Source organism: Empidonax traillii, unplaced genomic scaffold (genome assembly GCF_003031625.1).
Source record: "Empidonax traillii isolate 1590-97213 ecotype Southwest subspecies unplaced genomic scaffold, ASM303162v1 scaffold204:size1584377, whole genome shotgun sequence".
NCBI classification, from domain to species: domain Eukaryota; kingdom Metazoa; phylum Chordata; class Aves; order Passeriformes; family Tyrannidae; genus Empidonax; species Empidonax traillii.
The window spans coordinates 1,493,944-1,513,526 of record NW_020955397.1 but is presented as its reverse complement, the minus strand read 5'-3'; the positions used below and the strand labels follow the sequence as shown (position 1 = coordinate 1,513,526).

General features: G+C 47.3%; 3 protein-coding genes across 10 annotated transcripts; all 3 read right to left on the bottom strand.

The window, feature by feature from the left end:
• Positions 1-369: 369 nt before the first annotated feature.
• On the bottom strand, positions 370-8,597 carry LOC114059121 (globoside alpha-1,3-N-acetylgalactosaminyltransferase 1-like). Of its 6 annotated transcripts, none has more exons than XM_027887182.1 (7): positions 8,397-8,597; positions 6,061-6,173; positions 5,245-5,307; positions 4,411-4,461; positions 4,277-4,312; positions 2,200-2,334; positions 370-1,449 (listed from the first exon to the last, which is right to left on the bottom strand). In XM_027887182.1, exons 2-7 carry the CDS (start codon positions 6,120-6,122, stop codon positions 765-767), a joined length of 1,032 nt encoding a protein of 343 aa, XP_027742983.1. In that variant the 5' UTR covers positions 6,123-6,173; positions 8,397-8,597; the 3' UTR covers positions 370-764. The 6 variants fall into 6 exon arrangements, with proteins under 6 accessions (XP_027742983.1, XP_027742984.1, XP_027742985.1 ...); XM_027887183.1 differs by having other exon boundaries at positions 8,460-8,597; XM_027887184.1 differs by lacking the exon at positions 4,277-4,312.
• Positions 8,598-9,670: 1,073 nt separating this feature from the next.
• On the bottom strand, positions 9,671-12,442 carry SURF6 (surfeit 6). Of its 2 annotated transcripts, XM_027887211.1 has the most exons (5): positions 12,283-12,442; positions 11,671-11,886; positions 10,971-11,062; positions 9,844-10,536; positions 9,671-9,773 (listed from the first exon to the last, which is right to left on the bottom strand). In XM_027887211.1, exons 1-4 carry the CDS (start codon positions 12,374-12,376, stop codon positions 9,865-9,867), a joined length of 1,074 nt encoding a protein of 357 aa, XP_027743012.1. In that variant the 5' UTR covers positions 12,377-12,442; the 3' UTR covers positions 9,671-9,773; positions 9,844-9,864. The 2 variants fall into 2 exon arrangements, with proteins under 2 accessions (XP_027743012.1, XP_027743011.1); XM_027887210.1 differs by having other exon boundaries at positions 9,671-10,536.
• Positions 12,443-12,943: 501 nt separating this feature from the next.
• Positions 12,944-19,571, bottom strand: MED22 (mediator complex subunit 22). Of its 2 annotated transcripts, none has more exons than XM_027887212.1 (4): positions 19,412-19,571; positions 18,455-18,535; positions 17,970-18,178; positions 12,944-14,279 (listed from the first exon to the last, which is right to left on the bottom strand). In XM_027887212.1, exons 1-4 carry the CDS (start codon positions 19,532-19,534, stop codon positions 14,081-14,083), a joined length of 612 nt encoding a protein of 203 aa, XP_027743013.1. In that variant the 5' UTR covers positions 19,535-19,571; the 3' UTR covers positions 12,944-14,080. The 2 variants fall into 2 exon arrangements, with proteins under 2 accessions (XP_027743013.1, XP_027743014.1); XM_027887213.1 differs by having other exon boundaries at positions 12,944-14,273.
• Positions 19,572-19,583: the final 12 nt, after the last annotated feature.

Sequence of the window (19,583 nt, the reverse complement as noted above, 5' to 3'; positions counted from 1 at the left end):
TGTGTTGGAAAAGATTACATGATCCACAGAGACATGTGACCCGGGGAAGAGGTTCAGAGCACATCTGCGATTGAAATAAACCCAGAGAAGTTCAGTCTGGGTCTGAGCTGTGCCAGTTCTGTCGCAACTTGAGTCTCCAAAGGACAGATTGGAATTTGGAAGATAACTGCTACATGAGTTCACGCTATTTGTCCTGTCAGACCGGGCTCTTACTGGCAATGGCTGGCACCAAGTTCTCTGCTGAGAAGGTCCAAGAAATCCTGCTGCACATAAGTCAGGGATAACGTGCTCCGAGTGCAAGTTTCCTCCTGATTCTGACAAAAGGTGTTAGCTTAAATCACAGTGCATGAAAATTTATTGCCCTGCAAAATTCTTTTTCTCTAGATTTTCTCCACAGGCATGTCAAATACCATTTTGATCTCGTTAAGTTTCTGCTGGGCCTCAGGAAAACACTCAGGCAAAGGCATCTGCAGCCTTGCTTTGGAAAACTGGCCTTTTGGATGCCTTTGTGGGTGCTGCAGCCTCAAGCAGGATGCTTGTATTTACAAAGATTAGGAACCTAGAAACCTTTCCAGTCTCATCTACACTTTGTCTGCTGCTTCTGAAATGCATACAGACTCCTGTTCTCTCCGGGGAAACCGTCCACACGGTCCTTTCTCATTTTGTTCATACTGGGAACAAAAATTCATGGGGGGGCATGTTCTGTGTGAGTTCATTTTGGTGGGTTTGGCTGTGGGGAGGACACCTCTGCAGGCATCAGATGGTCAATCTCGTATCTCTCTGTAGTTCTTATCCACTGTGGAAAAACGTACAAGGTGAATCTCAGGGGGCTTTGGCTTCCTGTCATCCCATAAATACTCTGGAGAAAGCACCTTGGAGGGTTTGTGGGAGAGGAAGTGCCTGTTGAGGTGACTTTCTTCCTGCCAGACCGCCATGATCCCGTTGGCTTTGTCCGTCAGGATGGCCATGTGGCAAGTCCTGGTGAACTCGTAGACCTTCCTGACCAGCCCTCCAAACACGGCCCCTCCGTAGTAGAAGTCCCCTTCCCCAGCAGGGATGAAGGCTGCTGAGGAGCTCCTCCTCTCGTAGGGGAACTGGTTTCGAGGCACGTTGAAATAGCCAGGGTGTATGGCTGCCACTGTGTCCCCCAGGGTCTCGGGCCCCCAGGGGTTGTGGAACACCATGTCGATGTCCAGGCAGAACAGGTACTGCACCTGCCTGTGGCTCACCTCGGCTATGTGCCTGTTGATGGCCTCCATCCTGCGCATGGAGATCTCCTGCCAGCTGGGGTATTTCTTGATGGGCACAAGGACGAACCTCCGTCCAGGCTGCAGCTGGACACTGGGCATCGCCTGGGGGCTGTCAGTGAAGATGTAATAGTTCACCCGGTAGCCTTTCATGAAGTGCTCCTCTGCCGACTCCACGAAGCGCCGCACAAACCTCGTGTACCTGTGCAGACACCACAGGTGAAGAGCACAGCAGAGACAAGGAGGGACTTTACTCAGAGAGGGACTTTTTACAAGGGCATGCAGTGATAGAACAAGGGGGAATGGCTTCAAACTGACAGAGAGCAGGTTTACATCAGATATCAGGGAGAAATTCTTCCCTGTGAGGGTGGTGAGGCCCTGGCACAGGTTGCCCAGAGAAGCTGTGGCTGTTCCATGCCAGGAAGTGTCCAAGGCCGGGTTGGATGGGGCTTGGAGCAACCTGGGGTAGGGGAAGGTGTCCCTGCCCATGGCAGGGGGTTGGAACGAGATGGGTTTTAATGACCCTTCCAACCCAAACCACTCTGTGATTCCAAGGGGATTACAAAGGGTACTTTGGTGATTGGAAGAAGACAAGGGGTGAAGAGTGTTAGCTGACTATCACTGCAGGGATCCACACACTACACATGCAATAGGTAAAGTATAGTGGAGGACAAAGAATAAAAGGATTATCCCCCCTCTCACCAAGCAACCACCAATCTGCAGCTCTAACTCCCAAGACACCTGCCAGTTCTCAAAAAAATACCGACTTTCAGGTATTTTAAGCGCTGTCATCTTGTGGGCTTGTGTGATTATGGACACACTACACGGGCATAAAAGCCTACCACAGACTGGGACAGATTTCAGCTTCGCTGAGGACAAGAAAAGCCAAAATGTTCTTCCCACAGTGAAGTGCAGCACCCCAAGCACTGCGGCCACCGAGTGCTTCCCTTACTTTCCGACGGCAAAGGCTGTCACCCCAATGCTGAGGTTCAGTGGCCTGTAGGCACTGTCCAGCACCTCAGGATTGAAGGTTCCTTCCCAGACGATGGGGGCCAGCCATGGTGTGACCGTCAGCACATCCTGGCGCCTGGAGGAAGAGAAAGGGAATGTTAGAGAGGTGTAACTGCTCTGAAGGAAACGCTGAGAAGGCAGCTGGAAGAGGGTTTGTATCAGCACTGACTCGTTGTGGAGGGTATTACTTCAGGTTTTTTTTTTTTTTCCCTGCACTCCTATTTGAGGTTACTGAGCGTGGACATTTCAGTTCCTGGGATGAAATTAAGCACTTTAAGAGATTGGCAAAACCCCGAGGATCTACTGAAATCTCATTTAAGCTCACAGGACTTTTCTGCTGAGGAGAGTTTAATGACCACTGAACTCACAGAATGAGAAGCTGGGCATATTTGCTATCAGTCTGATGCAGATTGCCACATGCAGATTAAAACACAAGTAATAATATGAAAATTACTATAAAAATATACCCCATTGCTGGGTTATTAAAACGCAGCTTGCAGCATGACAGTTTATTTTCCCAGTATTTATATATAGCTTCAACACATTCAGACATAATTTAAAATTCTGTATGTGAGCCAGCATTCAAATGTGTAACAGAATTAGAAAGAATCCTTAATCTCCTCTGAGGGTCGTGGAAATACTGAATATACTTGCAGCAGAGTCTGATTATGTCCTATTACAGCTAGGCAAGGCTGTTTCAACTTGCTGCTTTGCTTTCAGTGTTTTGCTCTTACCTTTCTGATTTCAAAACAAGATGTCATTACGACATGCAATTTACCCCAGCCTGCTCCCATTCGCCCCAGACCGTGAGCCTGTAGCCCTCTGCTGATGAAATTTGTCACACAAGGCACGTGGTCACACGTGGAGGCTGCCAGTCTCCCATCTGACACACTCCCAAAGCAAAAACAGCACCAGGACCAAACCAAGGGAGCTGTGGGGAGCAGCTTGCTGGCTCAGGCTGCAGATCTAATTAGATCTCCCAACCCAGATCTCATTCTTTCAGTTCTGAGAGGGTACAAGAATAACAATTTGATTCCTTCCTATAGCAGTGTCTGTGATTAAAAGATTAAATTATACGGGAAGAAGAATTTGGGTTGGAGAAAATGTAATAATTGACCTGTTCTCCTTATGGGTTAATGATCCTTTTTTGGATGAGGGGAGAAAGAGAGGGAAGGAAAACTGCATGTTCTCTTCTCTGAGCAGAGCTTTTTAAATTTAAAGGGCTGCCCTGGGTTTCCCAGTGACTCATGGCCATGGTATCCCTCCTCTCAGTGCTGGTGAATAGCCTCCAGAAGGCACAGAGCACTAAAAGCTATAAATTTCTCTCCTCATTTAGCTGACTTATCACATAAGTTTATTCCAGTGTGGAAAGGATAAATATTCAGGCCAAGCATATCCTGTTGGAATATCAAGGGGGAAAAAAAAAATATATATATATATATATATGTACCAACAGGGTGTGTTTGTTAACATACAAAAGAATGTGGCTGCTGAAGGTGAACTGCTCGAGATAAGAATGAGCCCAAAGGAGGCTGCAACAACCTGAGCTGCAGAGAGAGCTTGTCTAAGCCACTTCTTAGAGCTGCTGCCCAAAACCTTCCCTGTCTGCTTAAACTCACTGACCTGACTGCATCTCATAGAAACTCGCTTAAGCTGAAACCACTGCTGAAGGTCACACAAAGCACCTGCCTGCTTTTGCCCTGAAATGGGCTCAGAGCTCTCCCACAGCTGCTTACACAGTTCCTGAAGGTATTTCTGTCTTCCAGCTATAACAGCTCTCCCGTCTCAAAAAAGAGTTCCTGGCAGCAACCACGCAGACTGGGTGTGTGTGCTGATGTTTTAATTAGGAATTAACAGTAAGTGTGTTAAACCCAACCTTACAGCAGCACATACCCATATGGTTTGGATTCTCATGGAACAAGGTCCTTTTCAGTGTGTCCCAGGACTCTGGAACTGTGAGTGCTGCAGAGTGCCCAGACCAAAGTCAGAAGAAATAAAGTTCAAACAAAGAAACTTACTTTGGCGCCAGCACTCTTGGCTGCTGATAAAATAATCTGTAAAAAGGAAGAAATATCCACTGAATAATACATGAATATGCCTGGAAGAGAGGAACAGCAGTTTAAAGGTCGGGAGATAAAAAGCCAGTACTTACTGGGGGAAAAGCTGGATTAGCTTCTCTTCTGTATATTGGAGTTTTATGGAGCTGCACGATGGGGTGGAAAAAGAAAGGGCTTGTTATGCTTTCCTAAAATGTGAACCAGGTTCAGCTTCAGGACCTGCTGCTGCACTGACAGCTGTCCAAGTGCAGCTCCAGCTGCTGTGCACACTGCAGGGTTAGACACCACTTCACACACCTTCCAGGGCTGCCAGAGAAGTGACAGTTTTGGAACAGAACACAAAAACACAAGAGGGGCAGAGAAATTCTGGCAGCAATCCGAGTGTGTGGGTAAAAAAATCTAGGGAAGCTCAAAATCCAGGGAAGCCCAGGCATGTTGGGGACTGTCAGTACTGGTCATGTATGTGCTCCACTTCCTGGTCACCTGGAGGCTGAACTACCTGAAATACATCACACTTCCAACAGCATTCAGAGAAATAAGCATCTGACTAGACATAGTGGTTTACTCTGGCTTAAAATAACCAGGAATGCCTCTGTAAAACATCATCTTTTCTATTTGCATTGTTTTGGTTTGTTTTTACAAGAACAGTTGGTCTTGGGAAAGGACATTAACCTGTTAGTCCTGGTCTCTGGGACCCACAACAAACAAAGCCTCACTCGGGCTGTGCAAATCCAGAGCTGTCCTGTGGGGCAGGCAGGTCCAAACAGCACAGGCTGCATTGTTACCTTTTTGTTCTGATAGAGTGACTCATTATAGATTCATAAAATAAAGAACAAGTGACTTGTTAATCACTGCGTGTGCTGTCAGTGAGGAACAGCTCCTGTGACAAGGATCTGTGTTATTCAGTGCACACAAACCTGGGTACTTACAAGATTTCAGGGCAAGGAAGGTAGTAGGGAAGGTAGTGCACTTTTCCCCTCCAAGCTGTAATCCTGGGAGAGCAGAGAAACATCTTAAGAGGAAATGATGGAAATCTTCCTAGGATTTTCCAGGATGATCTGAGTCTCTGGCACAGATTTTGAGAGGTAATTTTAGCCAACTGCATGCCTACTTTACTAAATAGTGTAGGATCTGGTGTGTTTAAATTTTAACATAACATGCTGCTGCTAAGGCATAAATGCAACTACCCACAGGGTGAAAATGCAGCAAATTGCAACATCAGAAATACGGGATCATGAGCAATAATTTAGTAATCAATAAAGAAATGCCTGATCTCAGATTCCCTTCAAACAATGTTTGAGTTTGCTCAAGAGAATCCATAAGTCACAGTCATCAGAGTACTCAAAGTTACAAAATCCCCAGTGTTTGAAAGCTGCAGTGTTTGACAGCTACAAAGCTGTCCCTGGTGACACTGGAGTGAGTCTGGACTGTTTGAAGAGACAGATAATCATCTCTGTTAAAGCCTGAACTGAAATGTAACTGGAATATTCTGTACCTAAGCATTTGTTTGGGAGTCAGTACCGTGTTAGCATCCTGAGACACAACTGCTCTTGTTGCTCTCTCCCTTAGAGCCTTTCCCCCCTACCAGTGTTCCTTCATCTATCACCCAAATTGCTGTTCTTTCTTACAGCTCTAACAGGGACTTCCCACAACATGCACAGCCTGTGTTTTTCTGCTCCTGTGTGTTTTACCACAGTATAGACAGGGTGTTTTAACTATGCCCAAGCTGGCCAGCAAATGCTTACCAGATAACTGCAGTAACAACAACCAGACAGACAAGAGATCCCACCACCTTCCTGGAAATCATGTCTTCTAGAGTAGAAGGAAGGGCAGCTTCTGACTTCCAGCAGTTTTCAATCTGCAAAGAACAAAAAAGCAAGGGGAGTTGGCTGGAAGTATCTGAGAGGAATCGATTATTTTCTCAGAGGAGGATGAAGCTTTTCAGGCAGTCTCTGTTTCCGCCTTCCTGAAATCAGGAGCACAGAAGGAGCCAGACTGTAAGAACCGGGGCACGAAGTCAGTGAGGCAGCACCTGTGAACTGTCTGAGAAACCTCTCCATGCCAGTGAGCTCTAACCCCAGGTGCAGTGCATGAGGGGCCTCTCTGATTTGATTACAATTTCTGTAGATTCCATTTTTTCAGCTGAAGCACAAACCCTTTTACAATGTAATCAACCCACCCAATCCAACCCCATCAGAGAGCTGATAAACCCCACCTTTCACAGACAATAGCTGCCAGAGACACTCCCTGCAAAGCAGTAAGAAAGGTAAATTAAGGTGTGATACCAGCAAATAAACATTACACAGCACTAATGTATGTTGGGTAATATTTCTCTGTAAGTCAAAGAAATTGTTTCCTTTTTAACAGCCATAAAAATCAACTTCCCCGAGCTCACCTGTCTTACCTTAAAAGCTCAAATCAATCCCTTTTCTGTTCACAGGGAAGCAAAGGTGCCCACAAAGTGTGAACCACGTGTGACAAACACACAACGCCCTTCCATGGGGCCCCCAAAGGGACTCGTTACAAGCACGTTAATTGTCATTACATTCATTATTACCTTCAGAGGGGACAGAACCAGGGAGCTGAAGATAAGGCTTGGCACCCATCCACAGCATCCTGTGGTGCTTTCCAGGCTGGCTGGAAGGACTGAAAGCAGGCACTAGTTAAGAGGAAAACACTTTCCTCTGTGATTGGAACCTGGGGGGGAAGGAAAAGGCTGTTTGTCAAAGTTCTATTTATGGAGCCAGTAGGGTTTATGTCAGTGGGAGTAACTGGTACGTGGTGCTTCTTGGGGGATGCTGAAGTAACCACAGAGATCATTACTGACCTGGCCCTTGGTAAGGCATAAACCAGTGCCAGTGGATCTGGTAAGGCAGGGCTGATTTTCCTGCTATAATTTCTCTGGTTGTAAAAAGACAAGTGGCAAAAGTTCTTTAATTTGCTTTGCTATGCTGTACAGAAACCCTCACTCTCCCGCCAGGCAATCTAATTAGTTTTCACCAAGAGGCATCACAAAATCCCATTCAAAAATAATAATTAATTAATTAATTAATTAAATATCTTAAGGCCTTCCACCAGTTAAAGCCTTCATGGATTCCCGCTAAGCAGTTCTGGATTCTTGCCTAAAAATGCTGCAGATCCACAGGAGGAGAAGGACGTGCAAACAGCCTTCCCCTGTAGCTGTTATTCCATGCTTTCACCAGCTTCAAACAGTTGTTTTTCAACCATTCTTTGAGAGCTGGTCAGCCATGGGGCAGGTAGGCAACCTGTGCTGGTGCTGTCCTGCCCTTGTCAGCAGCAACTTCCATATTTCCAAGCAGGATCTCACTCACTGCAGTTTAGGTCTGTGCCTGTTTGTGGCAGTGATCCCTTACCTGCAGACTCCCCTTTCCATACCTGAAGGCTCTGCTGTTTCCTTCCCTCTTCTGTTCCGTGAGCTCCTTCAATCTTTCTTTGTACTTTTCTAACTGCAAGGTCAGGGATCTGTCAGTTCTGACTGGACTCTCTCTATCAGCCCATTCTCCTGAAATCTGGTGCCAAGACCAGCCCAAACTCTCTTGCTGAGCCCTCACCAGTATTAAGTAAAGCTGGATTGCCCCACAAAACTGACCGTCACAGTTCATACACTCCTAAAAGAGGAAAAGTAATCCACATATTTTGAGTTATTGCATCATTAGCAGCAGAGCCGGTGTCTTCTCCCATTGCTTCAGTTTCTGTGTTACAAACCTGCAAAAATGCTGGAGTCAGGTGAGACTGGAACATCTTCCTGAACCTAAAACCATCTCACTGGCATCTACCTCAACTGATTTACAGCCCCAGAGTTCACCACGAATGCAAACAAAAACCAAATAGATGTGGTTGCAGCTAATAACAGAATCTCCAATTAAAACCAAAACACAGCTAAAGCATTTTTAATAGTTACTCGGGTTCCTCAAATTTGTTCAGAGAGTTTTTTTTTAAAATGGATATGGGTGAAAGTAGCTCTGTTACTCCCAAATGAACTTACTTGACCTCCCAGAACAAAGCACTACTTTATCTTCAAGCCCTGCCTCGGAAAGCATTCTGGACTGCAGATGAATCCCTCACTTGTAGACCACTCCGTGCAAAATGTTCTTTGCAGATCGACTATTTCAGATTTCCAAACCTGTGTTTTCAGATTCCTAGAGCTGAAGTGGCGAGCTGTGAGTGCAGTGCCGTCCAGAACGTGGAGAAAGAGAAGATATCCGTGGGAAGGGCTCCATCTGTGCCGAGGAGGAGTTTCCCTTGCCGGACTCCGGGGTTAAACAGGCTCCGGTGACAGGGACGTGCTCAATCACACCTGAGGCTTGAACACAGACCTCAGCACCAATCCACTGCTTGGGCTCCTCACTCTTCAGAGTCTCATATTACAGCTGCACCAGCAGGAGTTAACTGCACTCTGGCAGAGGTCCAGCTGGGAAGCACTGCCTGCCCAGCCTGCCTTTCACTCCCAGCACATTCACCAGAGCTTTATTGATAAGGCAAAAAATAGCTTATTTCAATGCTACAAAAATTCTGTTGGGCTCCATCTGTATCATCACTGACCTTAGAACAAATTTCAGGTTACACCAGCCAGGATCAAGGGGACACCAGCAAGATTTGACTGCTCTCAGAGGTAGAGTGGCTTTGCCTTCTGGGCTGCTCCCACCAATCTCCCCCATGCTGAAATGCAGCAGCTGAGCTGTGCTTTCTCTGCCCAAGTTTACATCTGTATTTCTGCATAAACAACAATAAAGCACAAAATTGGTAGTGGTGAAATAGTTTTACTTTACCTAAATCCAGCTGCTGCTCCCTCGTGTCAGAAGATTGCGCTGAGGCCCCTTATTTTCTGCCTTTGACAATAAAACTGTATGAACAATGAACTATCCTCTGTGTTCCTTTTAAAGGCTTCTGAAATCAAACCATCAGCAATATTTAAATTTTGCTAAAAATGCAAGATCTTCATCTCCCTTTCATTAGCTCCCAAAAGGAAAGAACTGCCTTCTCTTGAGAACAAAGCCTGCAACTCAAACTCAGATTGCACTCAGGCTCTTGCTGGAATTTCTTAAAAGTCCAAAGTATGAAATGAACTATTACAAAGCTGCTGAAAAGGTATTTCACCCAAACATGAAAACCTCAAGGCAGCTCCTAATTCATTCAAAGCACAAGCATCTTGTTTGCTCTATGCACTCCTTTTCCTTTATTTTTGCCCCCTCTGAAGCCCATCAACCCCAGGGGTTCCCTTGGTGGCACCCATGGCATGAAGACACACCCTACAGCACATCAGAAGTGACAGCAATCAACATTTTCTCTTTAGGAAAGTAGTAATAACTCTTATTATTAACCAGCCAGAAGGTGTTTCCTTAGGATAAAAAACTTTATTAACAAACATACAACTTTTTTTTTTCCCTGTGATGAAGCTGGGAAGCCGTGGCAGTGCCTGCCCCACAGCCTGGTGTCCTCAGGCACTGCCTCCCCGGGGACAGTGGCACACAAGAGGGACGGAATCTGGGAATATGGAATTTGGGCTGCCAGGAGCAGCTGCCTCCCTCTCACTTTAACCCAGCTTTTTTCAAGTCCTCTGGCAGAACCCGGCCTTTCTTCCTGGCCCTGGCTTTCTTCTTCTCCATCCTATCCTTCTTCTTCTTCTGGATGTTCTTCTGCCGCTTGTCCTGCCGCTGCTGCATCTTTTCCACCACCCTTATTGTCCGCTGCTCCCACTGCCTTTTGCGCTGGGCTTTGCGCTTCTCCTTGCGCTTCAGAGCTTCTTTCAGCCGCTCCTCGTCGTCGCGGATCTTCACACCTTCCGCCTTATAGAGAGCATTTGTCCATTTTATCTTGGTCTCCAGCTCCTGAGCTTTCTTCTCGTCCTTATCCTTGAGTTCCTCCAGCTTGTTCTTCCTCATCTCCAGCCTGCTCAGCAGCTGCTTGTAGTTCTTGCCCGTCAGAGGAGTGATATTGCCTTTCACTGCTTTCCTCTTCTCCTTCTTCTTCTGGATCTTGTTCAACTCATTCTCTTCATGGACTTCAACTCTGTTAAAGACAACCTCAGCTCTGATCTCCTCCTTTTTGTTTTCTGGCTCTACTGGTACCTCCTCAGTTTCTTTCTTCTCCATTTTTGCCTTCATCTTCAACTCCTTCCTTCGGCGCTTCTTTCTCTCTCTCTCGTATTTCCTTCGCTGCCTCTTCTCCAGGACTGCAGGTGTTAATTCTTTGGCATTACCCTAAGAAAAAGAATGGACGTGAATGAGCCTTAAAGAGATAAAGCAGAGTTGAAAGTGGGCTGTCCTGATCTCCAACTTCCCCTAAGAAGCACACCACCTGTGACAACGAGCTCAACTGTTAGAGACACTAAACACAGAGAGGGCATTTCAAGCCCTTCGTTCTCCAACTGCCTGTAGCTGCTCCCTTTCAGGCTCTCAGTGCTTTGCTTTTTCCTGAAAATCACCACAGGCATGTTCTCCTCCAAGCCTGGCTCCAGCTTTTCTCATGTGTTTTTATCACAGAACACACAGAGGTCTCCCAGCAATACCTACCAGCAGTTCCTTAGGAGACAGAAACAGCTCAAACCCTGAGCCTTGTGAGATCCCGTCCCCACATCCCCTGGGAGGCTGAGGAGAATTTATAGTGCATAAACACGTATTAAAAGTTCTCATACTTGTCCAGAAGCTTTTTTAATCTTCTCGTGCAGTCTCTGACGCAAGAGATTGATTGCAGAAACAGAAGGGGAACTCAGTTCACTTTTACTCCCTGAAAATGAGAGGAAGAAAATAAAAATACTTAAAAGGCATCATCAGCCAAACAGAAGCACTTTCTATGGCTGTGGGAAAAGCTCCGGGAACTCTTTAGATGCTGTGAATGGAACGGAAAATCTGAACTAACCAAGAGTTTCTATTTCATTGGTTTCTTTAGAATTTCCCCTTTTCTATCCATATTATCATTCAACACTGCCAGCAAGTGGCCTGGCATGCCCCAGGGCTGCCTGGCAAGCATCAAGTTTGTGGAAACAGAGACGTTCAGGACATCTTTTCTCTGTGATCTGGCTTTTCAGAATCATAATGGAAAACTGACCTGGCAGGACATAGATTGTATCCATGCATAATTCCTAAAGTTACACAAATACATAAATAGTCTGCACTTCAGTTTAAACACCGTTTCCAGGGAGCCACCCAGTGGTGATGGCACAAATTCGTGTCCGTAGGCGAAAGCTTTCAGGACACACAGAGTAAGTTAAGATGTTCTCAATTCAGCTGAATTTCTTCAAGGCTTTCCAAACTAGACATGTGTGAAGCAACTGAAAAACAACCACCTCAGCCCAGGTCACTTTAACCAGACTATGGCAATGGTGGAAATCTTACCTGTGGCCAAACTCTCATTCCTATTCTGTGTAACACCCTGTGGAGAGGATTTGCTGGCTTGAGAGGCTGCTTTCTGTCCTGGAGTGGATTTACTGGTGTTAGAAACCACCTGTTTGACTGAAGGTGCATTATTCTTCTCAGTTTGCTTCCTCAGTTTCTTTCTCTTCTGTTTCTTGGGCTGTCTCCCAGCGTCCCCGGGCTGGCCTGGCTTAGGCACTGGAAGGCAAAACCAAATAATACAAAATAGGACAATGATACATTCTCACTCATAACATTCAGCTGTTACTGAAGACTAAAATTTCAGCATTGCAATGGCATATCGTGACGTTAAAAAAATCACACATTCTAGGATTTATTTAGACAGACCAAACATGCTTGCACACTTCAATATAAGCCCAGCTCTCCCACATCCATCATCACAAGGAATGGAGACCCCCGATTTCCAAATGCAACGTGCTCAACGTGTTTCAGCAGAGATTGTTTTATTCTTACAAAACGGCACAACGCCACCGCCCCGGGCCAAGCACCCCGTGGAGAGTCGGCTGTCGCACCCAGACCCCCACAAAGCTGCCGGAGAGAGCAGAAGCCGAAGGGTTACAGTAGCTCCATTACCAAATTTCCTCTTCCGCGACTCCGAGGGCTGCTGCGCGCTGACCCTCCTGGCCAAGCCCTGCAGGTAGGAGTCCTGGGCGGCCAGGCTGGCCATTGTGGCCGCGGGGTGGCCCTGCCAGCTCGTTCCCGGGTCCCAGAGGTGCTGTCCCCTCCTCGTGGATCCCCGGCAGGAAGTGATGGATGGGAGCGCGCCGGCCGGGAAGTGACGGCAGCGCCGGGCGCGCTGTGAGCGGGGGCTGGAGCCGACCCCGATGGAATTGCTCCAGGCACAGCCAAGAGCGAGGGCTCCGCGGAGCATCGGGGTCCCTCCGCCACACCGGGGGTGCTCGGGCCTCTCTGGAGCATCTGCGAGTCACCCCGAGACCCCCCCCCTTCCTTCCAGCATCACCCCGGAGCTCCCGCAGCCTGCCTGCGGCTCGCCCCTGACCTCAGATGTGGAGCTCCCAAACCTTTATTTGGGTTGGAGGACACACAAGTGCAGAGCTTTCACCTGGAGCACGGTGGGATTTAGTGAAGGTATCTGCAGCCCCCAAACGGGAACGCCTGCACGGAGCAGGGTTTTCTTGCCCAGCCTGCGGGGGAACGCTCGCCCCCACTGCATGTGCTCACGTTGTCACATTTCCACCAAGCCTCGTGGCTGAAAACACACGCCTTGAAAATCATACAAACCAGTCAGGTTTTATTAAATCACCTAGTTACAAAAAAAAAATAAAAATAAATGGAATGGAAGAAAAAGAAACCAAAAAAACTATAGCAAAATTCACATCCTAGGAAACGAGACATTACAGCAGAACGCCGGGGAAGCTCAGCAGGTTGTTGGAATGCGCTGGTGGCTCTGCAGTGCCCGTGACACTGAGCTGTGGTGACCGTGTGCCAGTGCAGGGACATCCCCCTTTTCAGCCACCACAAAGGGGAAGGGCAGATGATGTGCTGAGCTGCTGAACAGCTGCAGAGCAAGCACCAAACACGTTTCTTTGGAAGGAAATTGAGAGTAACCGAGTATCCCTCGCTGCTCCCAACACCCCAGTCATCTCAGGATGTTTTTATCAGGCAAAACTAAAAGCCAACATAAACAGTAGCTTCATGTTAGCTCAGACTGTGTTAGTAGAAATTTCTGTGTAAACACTGAAGAAGGAATCGACTAAAGCTGCTTCTATTTGTGGCTTTGAGCAAGTGGCATCGTCGATCCCTCAGTCTGGTCCCTGTTCTTCTTCACAGGGGGGAACACTGCTCTTCCACAAGGGTCTCCTGAGATCCTCCTCCCAAGCCAAGAATTCAAGTTTGTGAAGCACTTTGACAGTGAAGACTGTTATGTGAAAAATACTATAAGACTCTTTAAATTAGACCAGAGGTTGTCAGATGCCATCCTGAGAGAGCTTTAAAGCAGCCAGAATGTCAATAACTTAGGGAGGCAGAGTAAAAACCCCAAAACACTCACTGCCCCCATATTTGGCTCAAGTTATTCAACTCCCAACACTCCAGCATGTGCTCACTGAGATTCACATGGAAACAAACTGGACTTCTAATGAACTCTACACGTAACTATCACGTAAAAGCAAACCTGACTCTAAGCTGTTAGAACAATCCACTTTGTATCTACCTATCTCTATCTCTTAAGGGAGAGGAACACTCATGGCAGCGTCCTGGCGGGGAGGAAGCACTGCAGCCATCCTGAGGGCAGAAACCTGCCAGCACAGCCCCAGTGCCTTCTCCCGACAGCAGGAGACGCTCAGTAGTACAGCAGGTGGAAGACTTCCAGCAGCACGGGGCCAGTGGGAGGAGCACGTTGGGATCCTCTTCAGGAATGCTCGGCCGGGCCCGCCCCGTGCCCGTTCACGTGGGGATGCGACGGGGTCGAACTCTGGGAGGGGGCGACGCTCGGCTCTGCTGTGGCAGCTGCCAGAGGCATCGAGAGGCTCTCGGGCGACAGCGTGGCAAAGTCTTGTCTCCAGTAGGCTTCGCACAGCGGGAGGTCATTGCTGTCACACAGACTGTAGCTTTCCAGAACAAACAACCCCAGTGAGGAGAGAGCAGGTGCGGTGACAGAAGAAGGGAGGGACAGGACGGGAAGGGTAGTGGGGGAGCAAGACAGAATCAAAGCATTAAGAAAATGGCAAAAAAAAAAAAAAAAAAAAAAAAAAAAAAAAAAAAAAAAAAAAAAAAAAAAAAAAAAAAAAAAAAAAAAAAAAAAAAAAAAAAAAAAGAAAAAGCAGGAGGTAAGGTCTGTGTTCATGAATTCATCACAACCCGTGAGACACCGGCCTTCCCTAAGGCACCCCTGAAGGGCTGGTCCTGTACCTCATGGGCCTGGTTGGGACTGGGGCAATTTCTGACCTAGAACTGGTGCTACAAACTGAAACAGAGGCTCAATTCTAATCCAGACACTCCAAGTCTCTGAAAAATGTCCTGGCACCCCCAAATACAGGAGTTCTGCTATTGAGATGAGCGAGACACGGACCTCACCCAGAATTATTTTACTTAGAATTAGATCACAACCTATGTGAGGGGAAAAAAGTATCAATCCTGCTCTGTGTTTCAGTTCAGAAAAAAAAGCTACAATTGTTTGGGGCCTGTCCCTGTCTGATAAAGAAGAAACCTCTTTGTACCCTCGCCCTTTCAAAGAAGTGCTCCACAGGTTTGGGTCTCCTATTGAAGCTTTCCAGCCGGATTATAAAGTACTGACATTTCCTGCCTTTTCCCAAAGAGCCTGAGCTAACAGTGCTTCTAAAAGGAGCTGGTTGGATTCCAACATTGTAGGATATAGAGCTGGCTGAACCAGCAGTGCGGGAATGTCGTGTTTTTAAACTGGGTAATTCGTGCCTGTGCTCCGAGGAAAACACAACATGGAAGGGCCAAAACTAAAAAGAAACATGTAATAAAACTGGAACAAAACCAGCACGAATCCCAAAGAGAAGAAGGAGCTGCACACAGAAGAGACACCCAAGACAAAGTGAGTGCTGGAGCAGAAAGCAGCTTGCATTCAGAGAAAAACAAACCCAATGGGTCAAGTGATTTTGTTGTTGCAGCTTTATTTACATTTGTAATGTATGGACTGATGCTTAGGGAAATATTTTAAGTGTTGAAATATGAGACAGTTCAAATTGCACAAACATGAAACATGTGAGATCTAACCCCACACTCAAGACAGCTCCTGTGATCTCTGAGGAGGGAGCAATGGAACACAAATGCAGGTTTGGGGGTTAGGATGAGAGAAGGCAAGCTGGACCTGGAGTTACCACTTTGAGGAACAAGCACACAGAGCACTAGTTGCAAGCTGAGCTCTTTTCTGGCAGCATCACCCAGCTGGCTTTGCAGGAGAAGTAAGAAGGGAATGGATACAGGTTTCATATCTGGGGCCTCTGTAAAATCCCTTGGAAGATCAGCCCTCAACACACAGTGAAACTGGTTCAGTTAACTTCAGGACTGAACCACAACTACAACTCCTGTTCTGTCCCAGACCTCAGACCATGATTTCCGAGGAGATCTTGGCCACAGCATCCAGCACATCAGGGCAGGGGAGTTACTAACGAAATCTTAGGTGTGCCAGAAGCATCACTGCTTCTCCTGCTGGCCCAGCTAGAACAGTTCCAAAAGTCTAAGCTCCACCTCTCAGGTAACACTCAAAAGTCAGGGTCAGTGAGCAGCTCTGCACAGACCCCAGAGCACTGGCCAGCCTGCTGCCCTGTCCAGGGAGGGTTCCTCAGTGCCTGGAAGGATCTTCACTACTCTCCTGAGGCACCCACCAGTCTGTGTGCAGAGGGACAGCCCTAGCAAACTACTTGGACACAGGGCAGGAAAGCAAAGATTCCTTCAGAACAATCTCCGGGGTTTTATTTTCAAGGACCTGCTTTTGGGCCTCACCAAAATCCCCACGTGCACATAAAAGGCCTGGCAAACACCTGACCCTACAACTGAGATGCACCCCAGGGCTCCCAGGACGGAATTCCCCTTTGGGGGCAAACTGACTGTTGCATTTCCAGCCATTGAAACACGACTGTGACATAACAGAAACCCTTTTCCCCCCACGTTAAACAATCAGGTTTCATTAAAAATATTGCCGTACTCTAATTATAAAAGGACTTTGAATAAATCACTGTTGCTGTATTTACACAGACACAATTTCTTTGGTGCAGAAAAAGACAGGAAAGAGCGCAGGAAGGGAGGAAGTGCTAAAAGCAAATGACCAAGTGCTACGTGGCAACAGGTTTCAGATCACAGCTCTGCAGAGCTGCCAGGTTTCCTCACCTCGTGACCAATAAGAAGGAGCACAAAGGCAGATCCATTTGATGCACACCAACATTTGTGCCTCCCTGCTCTGTCAGGAAAGTTTGCTTCGCTTGGCACCTGGTGCCAGGCGGGTGAACAGACCATGCCAGCACGGTCAGAACCCCTCGGTCCAAAAGTGACTGGCGCACAGTGGTGGCAGCCTGGGGACAGGGTGAGGGAGCACATCTGGCACATGTGAGGCACTACCATCCCACACCACATCCCTCTGGACACAGCTCACTGCTATGTGTGTGCAGCCCGTGCCATGGATCTATCAGCACCTGGAAAAGTGCTTGGGTTTGTGACCATCTCTCTTAATTTCTGAGATGTTTCTAGGATCCCTTTGATAATCCCCCCAAAAATCTGAAAAAAGTTTGAAAAACAAATCTAAACTTTTGCCTCTAAGCTATGTCATATTAATATCTTTTTACTCTTGAAATATATATATATATATAATTCATAAACAATGGCCTTACTTTCCAAGATATTGAGCAATTAAGGGTTTAGTTGACTTAACTGGGGTTATAGGCATTCAGCATTTTTAGGGAAAAAAAAAAGGAAAAGGCAAACACAGAAAACCTGGTCATTAAAATTTTAAATGAGATTTTTTTAAGTTAAGTTTCTGTTTAAAAGTCTTAGCATTATTGCACTGAACTTCACTTAGCTTGGACAGTGCAGCCAAAATAACCAGGTTTGCATTTGTTTTCTCCTGCTTTCATTTCCCTCATCATCAACTAGAAGTGCTGGAGTGCATAACAAAAAAAATAAAAAATAAAGTGTCTGAATTCTCTAAAGTCTGTTTTACCTAAGCAACAGGCTTTTAAAAATATTAAAAATCCCACAAACAAATTGGTAATAAGTCACTATTCCTTAGAAAAATCCTATTACAATACTTCAGGATTCCATGAGACTGAGCAAGTTTTTTTTTTTTGCTCCTTTCAAATGTTCACCCCAGCAGGACTGGATCCAGCTGGGGACAGGGGACTGTGAGGGGGAAGGCACAACGTGTGACCAGGTCACTTGTGAAAGGACTCACCACTAAGGTGTGGTGACATCTAACAATGGGACACAGCTCAACAAGCTGGTCTCTGTAAGGAGAGAGCCAGAGGCTCCTTCAGAGGGATTTCCCCCAAGGAAATTCATCTCCTTTTCTAATAATTCCAACAGAAGCCTAAGCAAATTATCTATCACACCTAGGATGCTGTGAATGCCTCCTTCACCAGGACATTTATACCCTGTAGGGTATCTACAAGGAAAAGGCAGTTGCTTTAGCTGCAGAAAAAAAGTTTGACCTAATTAAAACCAGCAGTAAAAATTCGTTGGAGGGAACGTTCTCCACACCTCTACTCTACTTGCTTGTCTGCACTAACTACCCCAAAAGGGCTGGAGTCGTAAGGCAGAGTCCACTGCCCTATTTGTACCTGGAAGAGTAATATTCTTCTTCTAGCTCGTACAGGTCAATGGAGATCTCATCCCTCAGGGCAATCAGCTTCTTGTCACACTCCTCCTGCAGACTCCTCAGCTGCTGGTTGCGCTGGTTGATGGCTTCGTTCACGGAGGGGAAGTCGTTGAGGATCAGGAACTGCTTCAGGTCAGACACAAGTTTCATCAGGGACTCGCCAGCTCGCACCTCGTGGCAGGGAGGAAAAACACAGATCAGAACAGGGCTTTGCTCCAGCCCCGAAAACAAGATCTCCCAAGCTGCTCCTTCAGTAGGATGAAAACTCCCACATCGCACAGGGATTCTCACAGAAGCCTGAAGCCACCCAGCCTTCCCCAGCCACCCCAAATACCAGGTTACTCCCCCAGCAGCAGTTTTTGTGGGAGATACAAAGATCCACCAGTGAACCCAACAGCACCTGAAGGACGTGCCGCCCACAGACCCGAACAGCTCGGTGCTACTCACAATGTTTGCAGCTCTGACGTGCATCTCGTAGTTATCTTGCTCGCCCTGGGTTGCTCGAGAGACTTGAGTTTCGTCCTCAATCTAAAGGAAAAAAAAAGCACGCATATCCACCTTTACAAATTTAAAATCCAGATAGAGGATTACTATAAGGCATCATATATGTGAGTATATGTGAATGTGCGTGAATTTCATAAATAGGTGAAATGTATGTATGAAAAATATACGTGTGTGTGACATGCACATCTATATATGAATTTCACTTCAGTTCACATCTGGGACTGCTGGGGCACCTCTGGACTCTACAGCAGCCCTGTATCTTCTTTGCTGCCCTCCCCTCTTGCTTCTGCAGTTCAGGAACATCGCAGGATGGTCAGGAGCAGCCAGGGAGGGCTGACTGCTGTCTGCCCTGGGGAAGGGACCCTCTTCCCTCTTGGAGAAACCAGGAGAAACAGGACTGGAGCACCTCCCCTATGGAGACAGGCTGGGAAAGTTGGGGCTGTTCAGCCTGGAGAAGGTTGCGTGGAGACCTCACAGCTCCTTCCAGTATCTGAAGGGGCTACAAGGAAGCCAGAGAGGGACTCTTTGTCAGGAACTGTAGTGACAGGACAAGGAATAATGGATACAAATTGAAAGAAAGGAAATTTCGGTTAGATGTTGTGATGCCCTGGCACAGGTTGCCCAGAGAAGCTGTGGCTGCCCCATCCCTGGAAGTGTCCAAGGCCAGGTTGGACAGGGCTTGGAGCAACCTGGGCCGGTGGAAGGTGTCCCTGCCCATGGCAGGGGGTGGGACTGGATGATCTTTAAGGTCCCTTCCAACTCCTTAACAGTCTACGATTCTTTGAGTCTCTGTCCCCTCATGGGCTTTGCTCTCCCCTCACATCCTCCCCTCCCTCAGTTACCTCCCCCCTTCACAACCTAGCTCTGCCCTTCTCCCCTAAGGAACTGGAGGGCGCCCACCTTGGCTGTCTTGATGATCTCAGTGAAGTTGTCCATGATGGACTTGACATCATCCTTGAGGCGCTTGTTGTAGGACTGCAGCAGAGTCTCCTTGCTCTGGGGCAGCACCCGGGGCTGCGCCATGGCCGCCCCCCCCCCCTCACGGCCCCGCCCTCCTCTCGCGAGATCCGCC